This window comes from Dama dama, chromosome 16 (assembly GCF_033118175.1).
Source record: "Dama dama isolate Ldn47 chromosome 16, ASM3311817v1, whole genome shotgun sequence".
Lineage (NCBI taxonomy): Eukaryota > Metazoa > Chordata > Mammalia > Artiodactyla > Cervidae > Dama > Dama dama.
The window spans coordinates 38,282,786-38,306,296 of NC_083696.1; the positions used below are offsets into that span (position 1 = coordinate 38,282,786).

Sequence of the window (23,511 nt, forward strand, 5' to 3'; positions counted from 1 at the left end):
CCACCTGGGAAGCCCTAAGTATCTGTATTCAGTTCATTTGACTTGAATTCAACAAGTCTTTGTTGAAGACCAGCAACTGCAAAGCACTGGCTTAGGTTTTGCCTTGAAAGAGACACTTCCTGGTCTTAAGAAGATTACAGCTTGGTGGGGATCACTTCCAACCTGTAAGTCGAACCTTGACCCAACAAAGAACATGGAAAATTCTAGGAGTGGGGTATCATATAGGTGTAGGGAATCAAAAGGAGAGAAGAGGACATCTAGGTCAAAATGGATTCCTTTGGAGATGGCATTTGAGAAGGGCCTAAAGGAATGGGAGGTAGATTGGTGGCCAGAGACGATGGGGCAGGCACTGAAGGTGGAGGCAGCCAACGTGAGGGAAGGCACGGAGCGTGTTCAGGGGCAGGAAGAGGCTGGTGTGGCTGCAGGGCATACTGTACGTCAGCTTCCCAGGTGGCGCCAGCGGTAAAGAACCTGCCTGCCAATGCGGGAGATATAAGAGAGGCGGGTTCTGACTTCTGGGTCGGGAAGATTCCCTGGAGGAGGTCATGGCAACCCACTCCAGTATTCTTGCCTGGAGAATCCCATGGACAGAAGAGCCTGTTGGGCTACAGTCCATGGAGTCGCAAAGAGGCGGACACAACTGAAGTGACTTAGCATGCACGCACATTGTGTATGGAGTGAAACAGTGGAAGATATGGCTAGGAAAGCAGGGTGGGCCAGGATGCAGAAGCCTTGAATATTAGGATAATAAAGGCCACAGGGCGGCACTGAAAGATGTCTTGCAGAGCTGATGATCAACATGAGAGAGTTACAAGGTAACAGCAGAAAGAAGAGAGTTGAGAGCCCAAGTCAGAGCGACTGAAATAGCCTGGGTGAAATCAAGAACAGGAGGCCATAAACCAAGACCATAGAAGCAGGAGGACCTTGACTTTACAGATGATGGACCTGAGGCAAAGAGACGAGACAGTGTTTCATAAGGCTCGGAAATCTAGTTACCAGACCCAAGTTTTCAAATGCCGCCAGCCCCACAATGGGCGGTCTCACCTGCTCTGTGTCATATTCATGACCATCCAGTCTTTAGCGTAGACGTTCTTTCCAATTAGATCCTTAAACATGATAAAAGTTTCCATGAGGAAGTCCTGCAGAAAACAGATTAGGAATGGTTGGAGGAAAACTGGGTTATACACCGTATGCCTGGCCCGCATTACACTGATGCAAAGGAAGGAACATGATGGCCATGGTCCCATAACAGTCTATCTTTTGAGTAAGTTTCATGGGGATAACACAGTGGTGTGTTTTTTTTTTTTTAATTTTATATTGGAGCACAGCTGATTCACAATGCTGTGTTAGTTTCAGGTGTATAGCAAAGTGATTCAGTTATACATATACATACACGTGGTCTTTTTCAAATCCTTTTCTCATTTAGGTTACTACAAAATATTAAGCACTGTTCCTTGTGCTATATAGAAGGTCCTTATTGATTATCCATTTTGAGTATAACAGTGTATATATATAATATAGCATTCTTAGAGCTGTCCTATGATTTGATGCTTACAGCATGCAATCTGGCTTCCCTGGTGGCTCAGATGGTAAAGAATGTGCCTGCAAAGCAGGAGACCCAGGTTCGATCCCTGGGTCAGGAAGATCCCCTGGAGAAGGAAATGGCAACCCACATCAGTATTCTTGCCTGGAGAATCCCATGGAAGAGAAGCCTGGCAGGCTATAGTCCACGGAGTCACAAAGAGTCAGACATATTTGAGTGACTAACAATTTCACATAGTCTGATGAGGGAGACAAGGATGAAAAAACTGCACAAATTTTATTAATTATAAAATAGACTACTGAAGAATTAAACGACTGGCTTAAGGCCATAGAAACCAAGAAGCAGAGAGCCAGGATCCAGACCTTTGGGTTCTGGATCCCAAGTTTGCAGCCATAATATCGTTAGTGCTTGACTGCCAAATGTTGTCTGAATAGATCTACTGTACTTCAAAAGCATCCACCAATTGTGAGAAAATTGACAATTCTTTTTAACTTTTTGGAATCTTTTAAAAATTGAATTATAATTAACACACAGTATTATATTAGTTTCAGGTGTACTACATAGTGATTCAAAGGTTTTATACATGATCATCACACCTAGTCCAGTTACTATCTGTCACACTACAGAGTTTAGAGTATCACTGACTGAATACCCTCTGTGTACACTACATCCTTGGTAGTTATTTACTTTATAAACTGGCATTTGGGGTCTCTTAACCCCCTTCACCTCTTCTGTCCACCTCTCTGCCCTCCTTCCCTCTGGCAACTACCAGTTTCTTCTCTGTATCTGAGTCTGAGAAAACTGATACTTCTAACAACTCTGAGTCCTGTTCTCCCTTATTACTGTTAGAACGGAAACGAAATGCTATAAATAAGCAGCAGAGTCAGGATTCTTCCTATTCCAGGAATGCTTCCATGGGTGGCCTGGGGAGAAGGGTCCTAAACGCTCCTTACAAAGAGATGTCAGCAGTGGACCATGATGACTGTAAGGACTAATTAACAAAAGCCCAGGATCGAGAAAATGGCTATTCTACTCACAAGGCGGCTAAGAGGAAAAAAGTAACTCAGAAAAAGAAAAATCAGGCTAAAAACCAGTGCTTAAAAGTTTGGAAAGCTTTTAAATTTATTAGTTAGTTAAATTTAGACATTTTCCACTCAGATTCCTGAGATGAAAACCCAGTGCAATTTCTCTGGCACTAAACTGTGTAGTTTCAGCAAGGACAGGAAGAACGCGGGGCTGCGGAGGCAGGGGCCTGGTTCTAACAGTACTCCTCAGAGTCCCGAGTCCCAGTGCACTTTGGAGGCCAAACAGCGACGGATCAGGAATGACGGTAGCCCTGAAGTCTGTGCAGCCCTGAAATCTTCCCCCTGGTTCAGTGCAGACCAAATCATTTCCACCTTCCATTAGCACATCCCAGCCCTAGTGCACAAATGTTTCAATTTTTCATCATTCATTTTAAGCCTACCCATTACTTACTAACTATTCCACTAGCTTTTCCCCCAAGTCAACAGGAGCTCATGGCTTGTGAAGCGAGGCTGTGGAAAGCTGGTTATCTGCTGACACCGACTCCACGTCCAGCCCCAGGTGCCCCCAGTGATCTGTGGACAGTGGTGGCCTAAGACAGGCAGCTCACAGGTCACCCCCCGGCCTCCCTTTCCCCACCGCTTCCCAGGCCCTTCAAGTGATTTCTTCAGAAGCAGCAGGACCTAGAGAAAGGAGGGTCCACTGAAGGTTGAAAGGCCCAGCTGTACCCAGCAGTTCCCCCACTAATGACCATTGTTCCCTTGGGGGCAATAATCCTTTTATAATTAGAGGATGCTGGGAGAAGAGTTCACATTGTCCTAAAAACAAGAGATTAAACCTGAGTTTAGGGTTTTTTTTTTTTTTTTTTTTGCTTACTTAATGGAGCCAAATTGCCAGGAGTTTGGATTTACTATAAATTCTACCTGCTTTCAACAGAAATCTGAAAAAAAGTCATTTTGTTTCCCCTGTGGCTGCATAGTGCAGCATGTGGGATCTCACTTAGCTCCCCGACCAGGGATTGAACCTGTGTCCCCTGCACTGGGAATGCAGAGTCCTAACCACTGAACTCCAAGGAAGTCCCAGGAAGTCACTATTTTTATATTAATTTTATTTTACATAATAATAAAGTATTATATATAGTTATAGTATAACATCATAATTATTATTATAAGTAGTTGGTTCTCATAGGTGTTAACCCTTGTCAGGTACAAAGCAAAGCATTTTCCATATGTCCACTCATCAGTATTCACATTAAGCATTTCTTTTTTGAAGTGATGAAAATATTTTGGAATTAGAGAGTTGTGACGGTTACACAATGCTGTGAATATACTAAACAGCAATGAATTGCATGCTTTAAGTGGGTGAACTGTATGGAATGTGAATTATATCTCAATATAATTGAGAGTACTTTTAAAAAGTACTCACATTAACCCCCTCCCCTCCCCAGGTAGGTACCATCTTATAGGGAAGCCGAGGTTCAGTGAGGTTAAATAGCTTGTCCAAAATTTCGCAGAGGGAAGCAGAATAGAATTCAGAATTCAAACCCAGATCCCGGTGTTCCAAAGCCTGTGTTCTGACTGCGGAGGGGAAACACCGCCACCCTCAGCTTCCGCCTCTCAACCCCTCTCCTCTCCTCCGTGATTTTCTCGCCCAGATCTCTGCAAGCACAGCTATGGATGGCTATGGACTCCTGTATCAGTCTGCCTGCGAGAGCATGGTTGAAGTAGAAATCCAGATAAGTCTCCAGACTAAGCCACAGTACTTGATTGTGGTCCAAACAGTATTCTGTGGTCCGTATTCTGAGAGTTCATCACTGGATCAATTACAACTAAGAACAAAAAACAGTACTGACTCAATAGACATGAACTTGAGCAAACTCCAGGAGACAGTGGAGGAGAGGGGGGCCTGGCATGTTGCAGTCCACTCGGTAGCAGAATCAGACATGACTTGGAGACGAACAACAACAGCAACTTTCTCTCCAATTCTTTGTTATGTTTTTCCATCATGTAGACCTCACAGAAAGGAGAGTAACTGGCAGGGAAAGAGCTGGGTATCCTTGGGACTACTGGCCACCTGCTCTCCATATAAATGAGGTAGAAAGTGGACAATTGAGAGCATAAGGAAGACAAGACAAGAATATGCATGAATGATGGAAGTTACCCAAAGGAAGTCTAGTCTACTGAGACCTCAACTGTTAATCCAGCTCCATATCCAGCCCATTGCTTCACAAGACAAGACAATAATGTCAGGGATGATATTTTGTTTTATGCAGGATCTTAGTTCCCTGACCAGGGATTGAACTCGGGCTACAGCAATTGAAAGCGCGGAGTCCTAACCACTGGACCGTTAGGGAATTTCCACTTTCAGGGATGTTTAACAGCCATTAACAGTTCCCTGAAGGAAGAATCATGGGGAAGCCACCAGAGACCTAACTTAGTGTCTTAAGCTACCTCTGGCTGTATGCTTAATAGAAAACTATTAAGAGAACCATTTTGTTTAAAACAAGAGAGAATGGAATATTTTCAACTGAAGATAACTTAACAAATGTTACATGGGGCAGGCGCTACCTCTTTTTGCTTCCCTTCCCAGGGAATACTGAAAAGGATGACATCAACCACATCTCAGAAGACCATGCACATCTCTGCCTCCTAAAATCCCTTCAAGGGTGACTACTGTCCCTGAAAATGAGACACTGTCCCCTTCTGAGAGCAAAAACGGTCAGCCAAATGTTTCTAAGTACAGGGTCTCTCTAAATCACAGAAACTTCAGCGTCTCCATGAGGACCTATTGGTATATGAACTCATTCAGTCACTCAGTTGTGTCCAACTCTTCTGTGATCTCATGAATTGCAGCCCATCAGGGTCCTCTGTCCATGGGGCTTCCCAGGCAAGAATACTGGAGTGGGTTGCCATTTCCTTCTCCAGGGGATCTTCCCGACCCAGGGATGGAACAACTCTCTTGCATCTCCTGCATTGGCATGCAGATTCTTTACCGCTGAGCCACTTGGGAAGCCCATATATACTGTACTCTTCTTTAAAGCTTACGGCAGAGGAACACTCTCCGTCTTGTAAACACTATGCAAAGCCACACAGCATTAGAGATGTGCAGGAAGAGAACCCACACAGAACTGATGCTCAGTTCTGCCAAAATATAAAAAGTCTTAAAGTGAGCAGGACAATGAAGACGACTTACTACGATGTCTTGTCTGGTTTTGAAAGTACTGATGTAGTGGTTGTAGTGGCTGTCGTCCATCTGCCGCAGGATGGCGATCATGCAAGCAACAAAACTCCCCTGGAAGGAGAAGGAAAACACAATAAATCCCAGCTCCCGAGATCGCCAACTGACAGAGCAAGATGTGGGTGCATGGCCTTTGGTTTTCCCTACCCAATTAAGTATGCAGAGACCCCACCATGCTGGAAACACACTGAATTCCAAAGATCTAAAGGCATGTGCTTTGCAGTTTCTTGGTTAAAAACAAGCTCCTTCCAGGTTCGAATGGAGGGCTTGATTGATCCTGTTGTCAGCTCTGACCTCTGAGATCCCAGAGGTCAGGGGATACTGACTCTGCGATCTCAGCTAGACGACTAGTGAGGCTGAAACAACTTGTAGATGCTGAGTTGCTTGTTGAGCGAGATGGGTAATAGAGACATCCAGAGAGAAATGCCAGAAATATTTAGATCATTTAAACAAATTTGAGCTTGGAGGACAGTGAGGAGGAGAAAGAGAAGTGGTACAACTGAGCAGAAAAGCAGAGGAGAGGACAGAAGGGAGAGCTCCCTGCTGGGCCACTTCAGCGTCATGCCGCCCGCTCTGGAGTCCTCCAGTCCGTGATTCTTGCATGTTAAGCTATTTAACATGTGTGGACCTGGTTTGAAGAAAGGGATTGGATAACTAGATGTGTATTCGGTCCCTCAGTTGTGTCTGATTCTTTGTGGCCCCATGGACTGTAGCCCTCCAGGCTCCTCTGTCCACAGAATTTTCCAGGCAAGAATACCAGAGTGGGTTGCCGTTTCCTACTCCAGGGGATCTTCCAGACTCAGGGATGGAACGTGCATCTCTTATATTGACAACTGGATTCTTTACCACTAGTGCCATCCCTGGTCTGGATAATTAGGTGATTACCATCATTTCCATTTTTGAGGCCAGGAATTACATATTCAACTGGCTTTCCCCTACTCCAATCATATTTGAGTCACAGACTTAATCTTATAGCCTAAGGGTATGTACCCAAGGCAGAATCTGCCTAAATTCATATAGTTATGAAAACAATACAAATGTAAATGAATTTGGCACAGAGGAGAGGAAAACCTAGCTGTTCTGGGATGGAGAGAATAACTTCCTACATACAAAAACAATAAAAGACTATCCCTGGTCACCTCTCTCTGGATGAATGCCTTACATCTCCTTTGTTTAAAAAAAAAGTTTATTTTTCTAATTATGAAGCAATGTAAATTTATTGTATTAAGGCTTTAATATTTATTGCCAAACTAGCATACAGTTTGCATTACCATCAACACCTAACACATTTATTTCTCCAGGCCTTTGTTAAAGTATTTGTCCAAATTTTAGCTTCTTGGGAAAGGTATTTTTGGGTGGGGTGCATGCCCTGAGGTTTGTGGGATCTTAGTTCCCTGACCAGGGATGGAACCCAGGCCCCGGGCAGTGAAAGCTCCCAGTCCTAACCACCACTGGACCACCAGGGAATTCCCAGGAAAGCCACTCTTTTCTTTTTTTGGTCCTACCATGTAGCATGTGGGATCTTAGTTCCCCAACCAGGGATCGAACTCACATCCTCTGCATTTGTGGAGTCTCAACTATTGGACCACCAAGAAGTCCCTAAAAAACATTCTTACACAAATTTGTAACTCTATGACCCTGAATCCCCTTATATTCCACTCATTTTTTCCCCTCCATAGCACTTATCTCCTTCTAATATTCTGCACTTATTTTTTTATTGTTATTCTTGCTAGATTGTAAGCTTCTCTAAGGTAGCGATTTTTGTTTTGTTTCCTGATGTATTTCTCTTGCCTAGAACAATACCTGGCTTATAGCAGTTTCTTACTACCTATTTTCTTAATAAATGGTTTTTATTTACAGTAGCAATTTATAAGAGTTCCTTTTCTATCCTCTAATTAAAATCTCATTGGAAATGGCGACCCACTCCAGTATTCTTGCCTGGAGAAAGTTATGGACAAAGGAGCCTGATGAGCTACAGTCCACAGGGTCACCAAGAGTTGGACTGACTGAGCAACTAAGCACAAATGCATGTAGCTCATACAACTGCAGGCAAGAGACGCTTCATTTTAACGATGATACAACCTGGTCTTTCAACAGTTACCCCTGGTCTCCACCATCCTTTTTACCTGACATTTAGTGAACATAATATTTGGAAAATAAGAGGCCAACACTGACATTTCTAAAAGCATGCTAATCCCAAGTTCTTTAAAAGATTTTCTTTGAATGAAAAGGACTGTCCAGTAAAACAGGGCACCAATCTATAAGCATATCAAGCGTCAGGGGAAACAGAATGTGAAGGGGAGAACTGAATTTATCAGAATTCCTTTCATGGTGACTAAAGTGCATAGTTGGGGACATAACTTGGTAAGCTTCTGTCGGGGGGCACGGCTGACAGCATGCAGGGCGCTGCCTCCAGAACAGCTGTCTGGAGCCCAAGCCCACCTCAACCACATGGTGGTTGTGGAATCTTGTACAGGTTTCTGCATGTTTCCTCTTTTTAAAAATGGAGCTTACTCTGAGTTTTCAGAGAAATATAAAGTGCTCAAGATACATTATAGCACACACACAAAAATGAGCTAACAGCGACCACCACTATTAACATCATTTTGGCTGAACAGACTATGACTGTTATCATTCTAATGAAGGTGGATCCACATAAAACACGCAGACATTGAGAATTACAATTACACTGCTCAAGATCCTAGAGGAAATGCTGAAAGCAGTCAGCTAAGCTAATTTTCTAATTTTCTGCTCACAAAGGCTCATACTTTCCTTAAAGAAAATATTAAGTAAATATTTAACGAGCATTAGGTAGAACTGGTCCTGAGTTCTCAGCCCACCTAGGGTGCCTGCATATCTCAGTGGGTCTCTGCTTTAATGTACAATATTAGAGGAGGTTTTTGTTTCACCATCCATCTTAAGAATGGATTCGCACACTTGATATTAGTGAGATCCTTAATAACTGTCCCCCATTCATCTCCTCTACCTTCCTGTTGGATCATTTTCCCTCAAGAGAAAATCAGCATCAGATTTACTCACAGTTAAGAAGAGTCACTCATCCAGGGAGGCTGCAAAGTTCGAGGCCCCATTCAATTCCAAGGGAGCTATGCCACCCAACACACAGTGCAGTCTAGAAACTGGGATGGGAGGGGCCTACAAGAATTTGGTCTCAAGTCACTGGTCCCCAAAGCCCCTCATTGGGTAGGTGGGATGGGCCAGTGAGAAGCTGCAGTGGCCGCGTGGTCCCCTGGACGACACTCACAATATGGGGAGACTGTCGGCTCATCCCAATCACGGTCCGGTTGATCCTTCTCAGTAGTCGTTCCATTACCAGCTGTATGTGCTTCGCCGTGGGGCCCTGAGGAGGAAACACAGGGATGGACACACTTCTGACTTGCTTCACTTTTCTTAAGGAAAACTCAGACAGTCAAGATTTCTCTTTCATCTCGTTCTGGCTCTTGCCTTCAAAACAGTCTGTTATCCCAAAGGGGGAAACATTGCAGAATGATACAAAATTATTAAGGAATCTGCTTAACATCATTAGCTCTAACGTTTGAAAGATGAACATGGAGATGCAGGGGAAGAATGTCTCCCTAACAACCTAGGTTGTCTGGACTCACTGAGAGCTCCCTGTAGCTGCTGATTCAACAGACAGTTTCGGGAGGACCCCCACTAGCATGAGGTACTGGGTCCTGACCCTGCGTAGATCAAGTCACCCAGGAAAATTAGGCACATAGATGGGAAGCAAAAGGCAAATATACAAAGTTCTTGCCATCTTCTGTGTAGGAGGTTAAAAAAAAAAAAGAAATTCAAGTCAAGGACATTGTTATGGACTGAAGGTTTGCCTTCAAAATTTCTATGTTGAAGCTCTAACCCCCTAAGGTGATGGTATTTGGAGATGGGGCTTTGGGAGCGAATCAGGTCATGAAGACAAAACCTGGGATTGATGGGTTAGTATCCTTTTAAGAAGAGACACCTGAGAGCTTGTCCTACCAAGGAAAGGCTATGTGAGGACACAGCTAGAAGGTGGCTCTGCAGGCCAGGAGAGGTCCTCACCAGGACCCAACCACGCAGGCATGCTCACCTTGAACTTCCAGTCCTTAGAACTATGAGAAATAAATCTATTGTTTAATCCACACAGCCTTCAGTATTTTATTAGAGCAGCTTGAGCAGACTAGGATAAGGATTTAATAATCTGACTCTGTCACGTGTCTATGAGCAATTATGCAACTTTGCGGAGCCTTCAATATTCATAGCTACAAAAAAAAAAAAAGAAAAGTTCCTATACAGGAATTACCTGGGCTGATACACCCAACACTGCCTCGGGAATGTTTTCTTTCTTTTTCCTTCTTGTGATTTGATGTTACATTCTTTCCGTTCCAACTTATCAATACTCAACTTGCCTTTTCAAAGCCAGTATCCATTCCCACTTCTTGAAAGACAATCTGAGTCTCCTGCTTAATGCTTCCAACAACTAGATCATTGCTATTTCTGTACTTTAATTAAAACAGCAAGTATTATTAGTACCCCCTCTCTCCTACAATCCCTTCTTTCCTTCCTTGCTTTTTATTATTTCTTTGAATGAAAGTGACTCATAAAACCTGCCTCTCTGTGGGCTGTTGCATTTTCCTCTGTTTACATGAGTTCCATATGTTAGACCCCAGGAGATGTGTCCTGTGTACTGCACCCTCTGAGTCTTTAACAAATTTACACTTCAGCAGGAGGGTTGGGGCTTACATATAAATAAGCAAAACACAAAGGTTCCCCTGGAAGGTCAGTTTCAAGAGGGGAGGGCTTGCTTCTCTTGTTCACCGCTGAAGACTCAGACCTTTCACAGTGTCCGGAGCACAGGGGCTGTGTAAGGAGTGTTTGTGAGTGGAATTTACAACTCAAGGATGCTAAGAGCCTTAAAACGTAAGGACAGAATAAAGGCAGCTAGCAGAGTGCAGGAATTTGGGCAGGACTGCACCAACAACTACTTCATGGAGGTGCTTAATGCAACCGGACTCTGAAGAAAGGGGGAAATGTGAAGATGTAGTTATAGGAAAACAGGAGGGAATACTGGGCTATACACAAAGGGGGGCATAAGAATAAACCAGTAATGAGAGCCTGGAATGAGGCGAGACGGTATAAGAAGACATAGGAAATTAGTTTGTACATATAAATATGTCTAGGGACTTTATGTAGGAGATCTAGGTTTGATCCTTGGGTCAGGAAGATCCCCTGGAGAAGGAAATGGCAACCCACTCCAATATTCTTGCCTAAAGAATCCCATTGACAGAGGAGCCTGGCAGGCTACAGTCCATGGTGCTGCAAAGCATCGGACATGACTGAGTGACTCAACTACCACCCTCAGGGACTATACTGATGGTTCAGTGGTTAAGACTCTGAGCTTCCACTGCAGGGGGAATGGGTTAGATCATTGGAATTAAGATCATGCATGCTGCACAGCTCAGTCAAATAAAAGACATATCATCTAAAAAAAAGGGAGCAGAAAACACCATTTAGGTTTCAGAAGGAAGGATGAGCATCAGAGTATACATGGAGAACTTCTCAGAAGCTCAAGAATAGGTAGAGCAGTGCTGTCTGGTACCAAAGGCATAGAGGGTAGAGGTTTCTACCCAACAAGCCCACACAGAGCTCTGGGTCTGAAAAGTTCCCACAGAGACCTCAGTGATGGTCAAACTGGGCTGGCCAGGAAAATCAGCCAGCAGCGGCCCCCACAGCAGGCAGACCTCCCCAGACCTAGATTTGCCTGGTAGGTTCTAGCCAGGAGAAGCCTCTCTAAACACCTCTGAAGTGGGCACTGCCTAGATTCTCAACTGCCTGGGGTGAGCAGGGCCGCACAGCTGTTCCTGTCCCCGGCCACGGGACCAGCGTGAGCTGTGCCCCACATCAGGGACTCTTGAACTCACCACATCCTTCCTGTCCAGAACCTCCAGGAGGTAGCTTAGAAGCTGCGAGCTGGCCTCGTGGTCAGGTTTGCTGGAGTTGTCGTCTAACTGGCCGCTGAGCTGGTCTATCAGCAGAGCAAGCAGCACATCCCTGCACTCTGTGGGCGAGAAGGCAGACCACTCACCAGCTGCCGGAGTACCCCTCCACACGGCCTGGCTCCTTCCTACAGCCCCCTCTCTGCCTGTCCCTCCAGCTCCCAGCTCTGGACTCAACCCTGCAGGGGCTCCTCCGGGCTACCCAGGAGCATGTGACTTTTAGGCACGGAAGTTCAGCCCTCTACCTGGAGCTTAAACGCAAAGGAAATCCTACCTAGTGTGTAGTCCCACGTTTATAAAGTATTTAACAATGTCTTTAGTTTTTTGGGGGACGGGGGTGGAGCTTCCTTTGCCTCAGATGGTAAAGAGTATGCCTGCAACACAGGAGACCGGGCTCAATCCCTGGGTTGGGAAGATCCCTTGGAGAAGCGGGAATGGCAACCCACTCCAGTATTCTTGCCTGGAGAATCCCATGGACAGAGTAGTCTGGCGGGCTGCAGTCCATGGGGTCACAAAGAGCTGGGAACAACGGAAAGACTAACACAGAGCAATTTTTTTTTTTAAGGCATATAACTTAAAAAAAAAAAAAAAGACCAGGACTTCCCTGGAGGTGCAGTGATGCAGACTCTGCCCTCTAGGGCAGAGGGGTGTCGATGCAATCCCTGTCAGGGAGTTAAGATCCCACACGCCTTAAGGCCAAAAAAAAAAAAAAAAACCTCAGAAGCCCTATTATAACAAGCTCAATAAAAGACTTAAAATTTTTTTTAAATAAAATAAAATTTAAAAAGGTCATCTTAGGGATTCCCTGGCATTCCAGCGGTTATGACTCAGCGCTTCTACCGCAGGGTGCACAGGTTTGATCCCTGGTCAGGAAACTAAGATGCCACAAGCCATGTGGTACAGCCAAAAAAAAACGGCCAACGTGATATTTGTAAGCTAAGTTATAGGAAATTAATAAACTAAGCAAGTTATATGCTTTTAATTTTCTGACATGTTCCACCGAATGGATAAAATATACTCAAAAATTCCTATGAACGCTAAGCTTCATCAGCACACTTCAGTGAGTTTCACAGACATTCTTTTCATGCGTTTGCAGATACATGGACTTCACACAGGAAGGGGCTATCTTTCCACTATGTCTTCTTTCTGGGAACTTCATGATGATAAAACATTATTCTGGTAAGTCCAGATATTCTGGGCATGAACAGAAATGACTGAACAGTGATACTACTTCTTCTGTTGGAATTACGCAGTGCATCCTTGCTCTTCGGCTCAAATGCCTCATCTTCATGGTCTCATTTATGCTTTCCACATCCTTAGAGGCAGAAGTTATCACAGCATAATAAGAGGTTGACTAATACTAGGTTTTCTACTTAAGAGCATTCACTAGCTTTCTGCACTCCCCCTGACCAGGTCCTTGAAACAGCTGAAATGTCTGAGCACAAATTCAGAGGCTTAGAAAATAACAGAGCCAAAAAACACTGCTGATTTGATCTAGTACAAGTCCATCCTTCCATAGAAACAGAAGCTGAGACTTACGAGATGGTCCTTTGTCTGAAATTATATAACTAGCCTGGGGCAAAGTCAAGAGGGTTCTCTCACCAACCTACTCAACTTTTCCTGCTTCTGAGGTACCCTGCTGGTCCTCGGACCCTCCAGCCAACACACAGCATGAATCACCCCCTGGGGCTCCGGGACCCGGTGGGGGCTTCAAAAACAGCTCCCACAGCTGGCCCACCCTGACGAGCCTTGGGTTTACTGGGAAAGGACCAGGTATGGGACCTCCTTCCCATGTCAACTCTGGGGCAGGAACACAGTGATTTACACCTGACGGCTACTTGCTTGACTAGTTACAAAATGAAGAGTCTTTTACCAGTGTAAGAGTTTTCTTCCCTTGGGGTCCTCCTCCACTCCTAGCAGTCAAATGGTAATCTGGCTCACCCACAGCTCCCGAACCTCTCTGATTTATAGTGACTGCCACTACTCCCACCATGGTCGATTTTTTGTCACTGATGTGACATGACTGGGCATGGAATGGAGGAGAAATGTGCATAACCTGCTCTGCTGAGCAAGTACAAGCAGCAAACAGTCCATCACTTTCCCGGGACATCCCTGCATCCCTGCCATAGGGTACCACTGCCCCACAGCATCACTGCATCCCTGCTACAGGGTACCACTGCCCCACAGCATCACTGCATCCCTGCTACAGGGTACCACTGCCCCACAGCATCACTGCATCCCTGCTACAGGGTACCACTGCCCCACAGCATCACTGCGTCCCTGCCATAGGGTACCACTGCTCCACAGCATCACTGCATCCCTGCCACAGGGTATCACTACCCCACAGCATCACTGCATCCCTGCTACAGGGTACCACTGCCCCACAGCATCACTGCATCCCTGCTACAGGGTACCACTGCCCCGCAGCATCACTGCGTCCCTGCCATAGGGTACCACTGCCCCACAGCATCACTGCATCCCTGCCACAGGGTATCACCACCCCACAGCATCACTGCCCCATGCCATGACATCATGGTATCACTGCCTGCCCCGGTCCCTGGTTACTGATATTATACTCCATGTCTAGGTCAAAGGAGATGCATTTGTTTAAAAGGACCATCTTTCCTGCTTGCCTGTTACTTTCTGGGGTTTGTATTTTGAGGACAAAGTTCGCTAATTAATGCAACATTCGCTATAGAATTAAACATTAAAGAACACATGAGTTTGCTCTTTCATGGAGCTAGGTGAAATGCTGAACTGACTTCATCTGCTCCTTAAAACCAGTTTCCCAGGAAGTGCTTAGGTATCACCAAGGACATAATTAAATTTTTTTTTAAAAGGCAGCATTGGCTGAGGAAGACAATTTCCATAAGCGGCCACTTTTGCGGGAGACTCACCCGACTGCTGAAAAAGACTGCTCTCCACTATCTTGGTCATGCAGTTAAGCTTCTGGCGAACTAAGTGGTTGTCGGGGATGCTCTGGATGAATTTGCAGAAGAGCACACTAGAAGAGAAACCTGGGTAGTCAGTGGTTCTATCCTGCCTTGTTGAAGGGAATAACCTCTTCCTCTCCCATGGGAGATTATCTGGGCGTAGAGAGGTTGACCTGGAATTCTCTCCCCAGTGACCGGATAGTCTGTCTCTAAGAGGCCAAGGAGAGGCTATATTCTGCGTTCACTCTAGGGCTCAGCTGGGGAGCTGAGTCTGCCTGACCTGCCAAGCAGTCAGGTCCATCACTGCTTTGCAGATCTGTCTTTATACTCAATTTCTGCAAAAGCCTTTTCTGGCTAATTCCACCCCAGTGTCAATCATCATCTGACCTGGCATTCCTGGGGTACTTAGGTGTATGGCTGGAAGCATATTATTATGTACTTTTTTCCTATAGTTAATTTTATGTCTGTGCATTTTGTTTCTTTGGAGAAAGTGCAAACCTCTCTCAGGGGCCTTTATCTTCCCTAGAACTGAGCACAGAAAGGTGTTCAGTCCATACGTGTCCATATGTATTAGAAGAATCACAGCATGTGTAGTAGTCCAAGCTGAAGCCGAGCAGGGGAGTTGAATCTCCTCCTAAGAAATAACAGGAATTTCCCTGGTGGTCCAGTGGTTAGGAATCTGCCGTGCAATGCAGGTGATGCTGGTTCCATCCCTGGTCGGGGAACTAAGATCCCACATGCTGTGGAGCAGCTTTAAGGCCGAGCTTTCTGGAGCCCACGTGACATACCCAGAGAAGCCTGAGGGCTGCCACTAACACCCAGACAGCCAAATAATTTTCTTTTTAAAGAAACAGTAGTTTTTGGCTATTTACCTGAGTTCAATAGGATCGAACACAAGTTTGACATCATTTATGATGCTAGGAAGGTACTTCAAGGCTGCCCCCTGCAAGAAAAACAAAACGGCAGATTCAGTCATCAAGCAGGACAGACACAGAATTTCCTGCATGATCCCAAGAAGAAATGACTAACACTGGGAAACAGTAAACTGGACACGAATGTTCTTGTGAAGAAGAAAGCTAGTATTGCTAACACATGATCTCTCCCATCATCTTTTTCCCAAAAAAATCTGGACAGCTTTCCATTGTCCGTTTAGAATGCATTTTTCTATCCAAGGAGGTAATCAAAACCTTGACATTTCCCTCACAAAGTTGCCAAAGAGAGGAGAAAGTAAAGTTCAGATCTGAGTCCTTAGGGATTGCATATTTTACATTTAAAAAACTGCTAAGGATGATGATGATGGAGACTTTGGGCTTCTGGGGGAGAAGGGAAGCCCTGAGAAGAAAGCCTGCTGCTTGAATTATTATCAATTGGCTAAATTCACAGAGGCCATAAAAGCCATGCAAGGGATGTCTAAAAGGGTAGCTTGTCATCTTTGGGAAAATGTCTATTTAGGTCTTCTGCCCATTTTTTGATTGGGTTGTTTGGTTATTGAGGTGGATGAGCTGTTTTGTGTATTTAGGAAATTATCCCTTGCAGGTTGCATTGTTTGCAAATATTTTCTCCCACCCTGTGGGTTGTCTTTTTATTTTCTTTACAGTTTCCTTTGCTATGAAAAACCTTTTAGTTTGATTAGGTCCCACTTGTTTATTTGTCCTTTTATTTCTTTTGCCTTGGGAGACTGATCTAAGAAAATACTGCTGCGATTGATGTCAGATAAAGTTTTGCCTATGTTCTCTAGAAGTTTTAGGTGCCATGGATTACATCTAGACATAATTAGGCACATGCAAAGACGCTCAACATCACTGATTATTACAGAAAAGAAAATCCAATGAGGTATTATCTCAGAGGTCAGAAGTCTATAAACAATCAATGCTGGTGAGGGTGTGGAGAGAAGGGAACACCCCTACACTGTTGGTGGGAATGAAAACTGGTACAACCACTATGAAGAACAGCATGGAGGTTCCTCAAAAAACAAAAAATAGAGTTACCATATCATCCAGCAATCCCACTCCTGGGCATCTACCCAGAAGAAACAAGAACTCAAATCTGAAAAGATACATGCACCCCAATCTTCATAGCAACACTATTCACAACAGCCGGAAGGTGGAGACAGCCCAAGTGTCCGTCAACAGAGGAAAGGTGAGATGTGCTATGTGTGCATGTGCGTGTGTGTGCATGCGTGTGTGTGTGCGTGTATGCGTGTGTGTGCAACGGAATACTGTAAGTAAGTGTGAGTCACTCGCTCATGTTCGACTCTGCCATCCCATGGACTGTAGCCCGCCAGGCTTCTCTGTCCATGAAGCTCTCTAGACAAGAATACTGGAGTGGTTGTCACTTCCTTCTCCGATAATGGAATATTACTCAGCCATAAAAAGACAGATATCATATGATATAATTTATATGTGGCATATAACATAAATGAATTTATTTTTAAAACAGAAACAGACTCGCAGACATAGGAAAAAAACTTACAGTAATCAAAGGGGAGAGGGTAGGAAAGGATAAATTAGGATTAACAGATATACATCATGATATATAAAATAGATAAACAACAAGGACCTGCTATATAGCATAGGGAACTATATTCAATATCTTATAATAACCTGCAATGAAAAAGAACCTGAAAAAAATACATATGTTTAACTGAATCACTTTGTTGTATACCTGAAACTAACACAACATCGTAAATCAACTCTACTTCAATAAAAATAGGTAGCTTGTCTTTGGGAAATGAACATTTGAAAACACAAATGTACGTAAAAGGGAATACAAAGGGATTTCCCCTTTACTTTCTACCAGTCATTCTAAAATTAACAAGTTTTCCATGAATGAGGATTATTTTTTTTTATCATGCACTGCAAGTTTTTCGTTCCCCAGAACATCCTCACCCACAGTATTAACAGTAGCCCAAGCTGACCTTGATCTTGACAGCTTCTTCCAGAGGCCTGTCCATCAGTGAATTGAAAGCAAGAAATAACTGGCGGATTGAATTACTAAATTCATCTCCATCTTCACTTTGGCCATAAAATCTTAACAGGAAAAAAAAAAAGAAGGCAGTCAGATATTCCATCTTTAAAAGACATTTTTCAGTAAGCTTTGCTGCCTACATGATCCTAGAGGCCTATGCGTCACTTGTCACCTCTTCACCCTGTGCATGGAGCCATCACGAGCGCTCTACCTAAGGCAGTTCAGGGAGGGGCCCCGAAGCTGGGAAGTCATCACCACCTGGACCAAAGGTAGTGATTTGTATGTAAAGTCCTACAACAGAGATCTCCTGGTCCCCTGAGGTTGTCTTAAGGCCAGTCTTGGTGATGTCCTCCATCCTAGTGGCATGTGGGCATTCCTGGAACAGAGTGGGGAACAGCCAGAAGCTGCTTTGCCTCAAGTAGCAGATGAGCCCTGCCTACAAGCCCACCATCCTCCACTCATTAGAACAATGTGTGCAATAAGCAGGGGACTTTCTCAGCTACCTAGATTGACAGCTCAGTCTTGCCACCTCCTGCCCTCCAACCCTCCCTCTCTCTTACCTCTTCTAATCATTCTATCTAATCACTCTGCCACTTGAATCATTCTGCCTCATCACATCATTTGTGCTAAGTTTCAGACAACAGGGAGTAAAGTTCTTCAACCCAGAAATGATCTGAAACCAATCTAGTCTGTGAGTCCAGTTAACATTCTTCTATCTACTGACCTGGCCAACCTGCTCCACAACAGGGCCCTCACAGGACACAGGCCATCTTGGTCTTCACTGATACTGTGCTTCGTTTTTTGCTTTTTAAATTAAAAAAAAACTTTTGGCCATGCTGTGAGGCATGTGAGATCCTAGTTCCCCAATCAGGGATCAAACACACCTGCATCAGAAGCTCGGAGTCTTAACTGCTGAATCTCCAGGGGAGTCCCTGATTCGTGCTTGTTTAAGTAAGGTACCCTGCTTGTCTATCAACTGAAAAGTTGGTTTTTCTCCAAAGTAGAAATCAGAAGGCTCAAGTCTCAAGAAACACAAACGAACCGAAACTAGTCCAAGTGCACTTATGCTGGGGGGCCATCTTACCGCCAACTGGTCAAGAGTAGGGATAGTTTGAACTTGAAATTTTATACAAATGCTCAAATATACATGCATATACATATTAGTCTCCTCCATTCTTCTATAACCTATATGGTACTTACAGAATGTGAACTCCTCTGAAAATTATTCAGAGGGTTCCTGCTAATTCTCAATTCATCCATTCTGCAGAACTGGAAAAGAACTTTATCTGCAACTAAGTCCATGAAGTATCTCAAAATGAACATGTGCAAAACAGAACTCACTTGATTTTCCTGCTCATCTTTAAATAGTCCACATCTTGGCAAGTAGCACACCAAACCTAGAAGTTATCTACAATTCTTCTCTCTCACTCTCCCACCGATTCTAACAGCAAGTCCTATGATCTCTTATCCCTCAATCAGTCCACTCTCTGCCTCTCACAGGAGACAGACCCACCGGATCTCACCTTTGAACCATAACAGCCTACTGGAGGGAGGGTCAAGAGGGAGGGGATATATGTATACATTACAGCTGATTCACATTGTTGAAACTAACACAACACTATAAAACAATTACCCTCAAAAAAAAAAAAAAAAGACTAAAACTTAAAACACAACAAAAACCAGCCTATTGAGAGGTCACCCAGGTATCACTCTTAACCCCTGGCAATCCATTTTCCACCTAAGAGATGAGATGATCTTGTATTGGGTTGGCCAAAAAGTCAGTTCAAGTTTTTCCACAGCATCCTACAGAAAATACTAAACGAACTTTTTGGCCAACTCTGTAAAATGTAAGCCAGATATCACTACCTCTCTAATTGAAACCCTTCAGTGGTTTCCCACGACACCTGGCATGAAATCTGAACTCCTTCCAATGACCAAGAAGGTCTTCATCGTGCATCACTGTCTGTGAGGCTCCATCCTCCCACTGTGGATCTCTGTGCTCCGGCAACAGTGGCTTCTCCCGATTCCTCCCACAGGTCACTCGGTGACCCCGCAGGATGCTAGCCATAGCTGTTCCTGCTCCCCACACGTCTCTTACCTGAGACTTTCAGAGGCTGGCTCCTCGTCTTTCAGTCTCAACTCAAATGACAGCCACAGGAGAAGTCTCTCCCACCAGCCCAGCTCAAGGAGCCGTCCCAGGTCACTCTCACATCAATGCCTTCCCTCCTAGCTTTTATCCATCTGAGATGATCTTGGGGGTTTCTTCATTATCTGACTCCCTAACCTTGATGTAACCCACAAGCATCACTGGAGCATGAACCTTATCTCACCTCTGCTAGAACCCCAACACCCAGAGCACCCTACGTTTGTGACTTAAAAAAGGAACTATGGCCTTCTCTCAGAGTGCAATGGTTAAGACTTCACCCTCCAACACTCGGGGTATGAGTTCCATCGCTGGTCAGGGAGCTAAGATTCCACATGCCCTGAGGCCAAAAACCAAAACATAAAACAGAAGCATATTGCAACAAATTCAATAGAGACCAAAAAAAACTGTTAATTAAAAAGGGACTAACATGAGATTGCAGGATTAAAACCAACCTTCTCAGTGTCCAATTGCATCTATAAAATCCAAGCGATCGAAAACAAGATTCTGTAAAGCAATTATCCTTCAATAAAAAATATAAACTAAAAAAAAATCCAAGCGATTGGAGAATATAGATTGCCAGACTCTCTGTCCCAGCTTAAGCTCTTCTTTAGAATGAGAAAACATCAGGGGAAGAAATAATCATAAACAGGCCATACGGGCCTAAGTTCAACACAGTCACTCTCTCAGTTTCATGGGTGAACTAACTTGGCTTTTCCACTGTTATCATGCAATCTGACATTGAAAATGACGAACACAATGTCGTTGTTCAGTCACTTGGTCGCGTCCAACTCTTTGTGACCCCATGGACTGCAGCATGCCAGGGTTCCCTGTCCTTCATCCCCCAGAGCTTGCTCAAACTCATGTCCATTGAGCCAGCAATGCCATCCAACCATCTCATCCTCTGTCATCCCCTTCTCCTCTGGCCTTCAGTCTTTCCCATCATCAGCGTCTTTTCTAATGAGTTGGCTCTTCACATCAGGTGGCCAAAGTATTGGAGCTTCATCATCAGCCCTTCCAATGAATATTCAGAACTGACTTCCTTTAGGACTGACTGATTTGACCTCCTTGTAGTCCAAGGGACTCTCAAGAGTCTTCTCCAACACCACAGTTTGAAAGTATTGATTCTTCGGCACTCAGCCTTCTTTACGGTCCAACTATCACACCCATACATACTACTGGAAAAATCATAGCTTTGACTAGACGGACCTTTGTTGGCAAAGTTAAGAGAGAAAGAACACAATGGGCTGGATGCAATGAAATGTTATGAAGGGTAAAAGAGTCAGTGGATCATTAATGGAAATGATTTTTTAAAATTTCATCAATTAAGGTTTTCTTTTTATGTTTTTATGAGGATTCTTATTGCTGGGCAACAGGGTTTGGTTTGCTATACAATCGTTTAGGTAAGGGAAAGTTTCCTCAGTAGGACATCCTAACCAAATATGTGGAAATTCAGCATTAATTATGAAATACAAATACCAAACAATAAAAGACCATCTGCAAAGACTAACTGAGGGTGAGTATATACCCTGTACTAAGGCAACACTGCTAAATTCTGCTAGGGAAGAGAGAGCTGTCATTTGTCCAGCTCAACTTTTACGTCATTAAACATGTTTATAAACCATAAAAATGTACAAATTCTCTGTAGAAACTTTAAAAATGCAGATAAAAAATAAACCTACTTAAAGTCCTCTTTACTACAGTTTTACTCCTATTAAAATTTTAGCATATTATGCATCCAGTCCTAAATTATTTTTGAAATTGTGATATTATGTTTTCTACCTTAGTTTTGAACCTATCAGGGTTATCTTCCCTCATCCAAATACCCTACATTTGAAAGGCCGCAATATACATACTGTAACATTCATCTTTGTTCATCCTTGATGGATTTCTTTTCATTAGATAAATTTTTAGATAGTTTATCACTGGACAAGTGTGATATCTTCCTCTGCTTTGCGTGTATATGTTTGATTTTTATTCACAGTGCCCAATTTCCATCCTTAAAGAGTTTATATTCCTAACAGCATTAAAACACATGGCTAAATTTGTCCACTCTTACCAAAGGATAAAGATTTTTCACCTTTTCAAATGTAGAGGTAAAGATGGTGTATTACGTTTTAACAGTATAAATTTTTTAAAAAATTTAACTGACCATTTGTTTTCTTTTGTAAGTTATATATTTGGTTTGTATTGTATAAGGATATTTATCATTCTGTAGTTGATTTTTAAGAGCCTTTAATCAGTAAATCTATTGACCTTTGAGCTTTACTATAAGTTATAAGTTTTTTTCCGTGTTGTTTGCCTTTAATTTTGTTTATGATTTTCAAAAAAGACAATGGTTAAAAAAAATACACATGCTCAAATCACAGGCTTGAAACCCTCTCACTTGCAGCTTTATGCCTATTAACATTTTAGTATGTTACTTATAGTTGCCAAAGTAAAAATCTGCCTTAGATAAATAACAGTTTGGAAATCCAGTAGCGATGGCAATGGGGTTGTGGGCATTCCCAGAAAGGTTATTTTTTTCATTTTTGATTTCTATTGTTTTTGATGGAGCAGTTATCCTAGGAATTCAAATTGGGAATTATCATATTTTTAGTGCTTAGTTTCACCAGGTACCTCAGCTTGAAGTCAGCAAAGAAACACAAACCTCAGAAACAAATCCTCCAAATGACTGCCACTATTTCCATCTACTTCCAACAATAATTCATGATCCTAGATTTGCACATCCAATATCATCATGAAGCCCCTTGCTATTTTAAATATAGTCTTGCTACTTCCCTGGTGGCTCAGACGGTAAAGTGTCTGCCTACAATGCAGGAGACCCAGGTTCGATCCCTGGGTTGGGAAGATCCTCTGGAGAAGGAAATGACAACTCACTCCAGTACTCTTGCCTGGAAAAATCCCATGGACGGAGGAGCATGGTAGGCTACAGTCCATGGGATCGCAAAGAGTTGGACATGACTGAGCAACTTCTTTTTCTTTCTTGCCACAGGAACCTGACTTCCTAGACTTTTGTCACCAACAAAGGCTCTCATTTAGGTTGCACTTTGTAGCCACCTGCATCCCTCAGTCCAACTGCCACTACTGCCTTAGAAATTCTGCTGACCCAAAAGGACTCGGCGTGAACCTTCTTTAAAGGTTGCACAGTCCACCCTTAGGTTTCCCTGGTGGCTCAGTGGTAAAGAAAATGCCAGCATGCAGGAGACACGGGTTCGATCCCTGGGTCGGAAAGATCCCCTGGAGATGAAAAGGCAATCCACTCCACTGTTTTTGCCTGGGAAATCCCGTGGACATAGAAGCCTGGTGGGTTGCAGTCCATAGGGTTGCCAAGAGTCAGACAAGACTGGGCAACTAAACAACAGATCTACTCTCATCTTCAGCTCTAGAGTTCTGAAATTTGACAGTTCCATGATCCAAAAGCTCACAGAGCTGAACATGTACACAAGGAATAAGAAAAAAATACTGTCAGAGAGGGTGGAGAGCATCCGCATCTTATTACCATCACCATTACCTCAGGTAGAGTACTCTAGATTGGATGATGAACCTAAACAAGTACTTCAAGGCTTTCAAAGCCGCAAAAAGCAATTCCGTCTTGCTGGAATCATCTGCATGTGCCACGTAAAAGTTCAGTACCTTGGAGAGTTTCCTGAAAAGGATGAGAAAGAGAAAAGC

General features: G+C 43.7%; 1 protein-coding gene and 1 non-coding gene across 3 annotated transcripts in view; one reads left to right on the forward strand and one right to left on the reverse strand.

Moving 5' to 3' along the window:
* DOCK5 (dedicator of cytokinesis 5) overlaps positions 1-23,511 on the reverse strand; it is a 275,156-nt gene that overhangs the window by 61,326 nt on the left and 190,319 nt on the right. For both annotated transcript variants that reach the window (XM_061163865.1, XM_061163866.1), the window contains 8 exons: positions 23,351-23,485; positions 17,644-17,755; positions 15,599-15,669; positions 14,691-14,797; positions 11,719-11,855; positions 9,066-9,161; positions 5,759-5,857; positions 1,045-1,139 (listed from right to left, as the gene is read on the reverse strand). In XM_061163865.1, the coding sequence (XP_061019848.1) occupies positions 1,045-1,139; positions 5,759-5,857; positions 9,066-9,161; positions 11,719-11,855; positions 14,691-14,797; positions 15,599-15,669; positions 17,644-17,755; positions 23,351-23,485 (852 nt within the window). The remainder of the gene's footprint in view (positions 1-1,044; positions 1,140-5,758; positions 5,858-9,065; positions 9,162-11,718; positions 11,856-14,690; positions 14,798-15,598; positions 15,670-17,643; positions 17,756-23,350; positions 23,486-23,511) is intronic.
* Positions 22,615-22,686, forward strand: TRNAC-ACA (transfer RNA cysteine (anticodon ACA)). Its single transcript has one exon. It is a non-coding gene; the product is annotated as a tRNA-Cys (tRNA).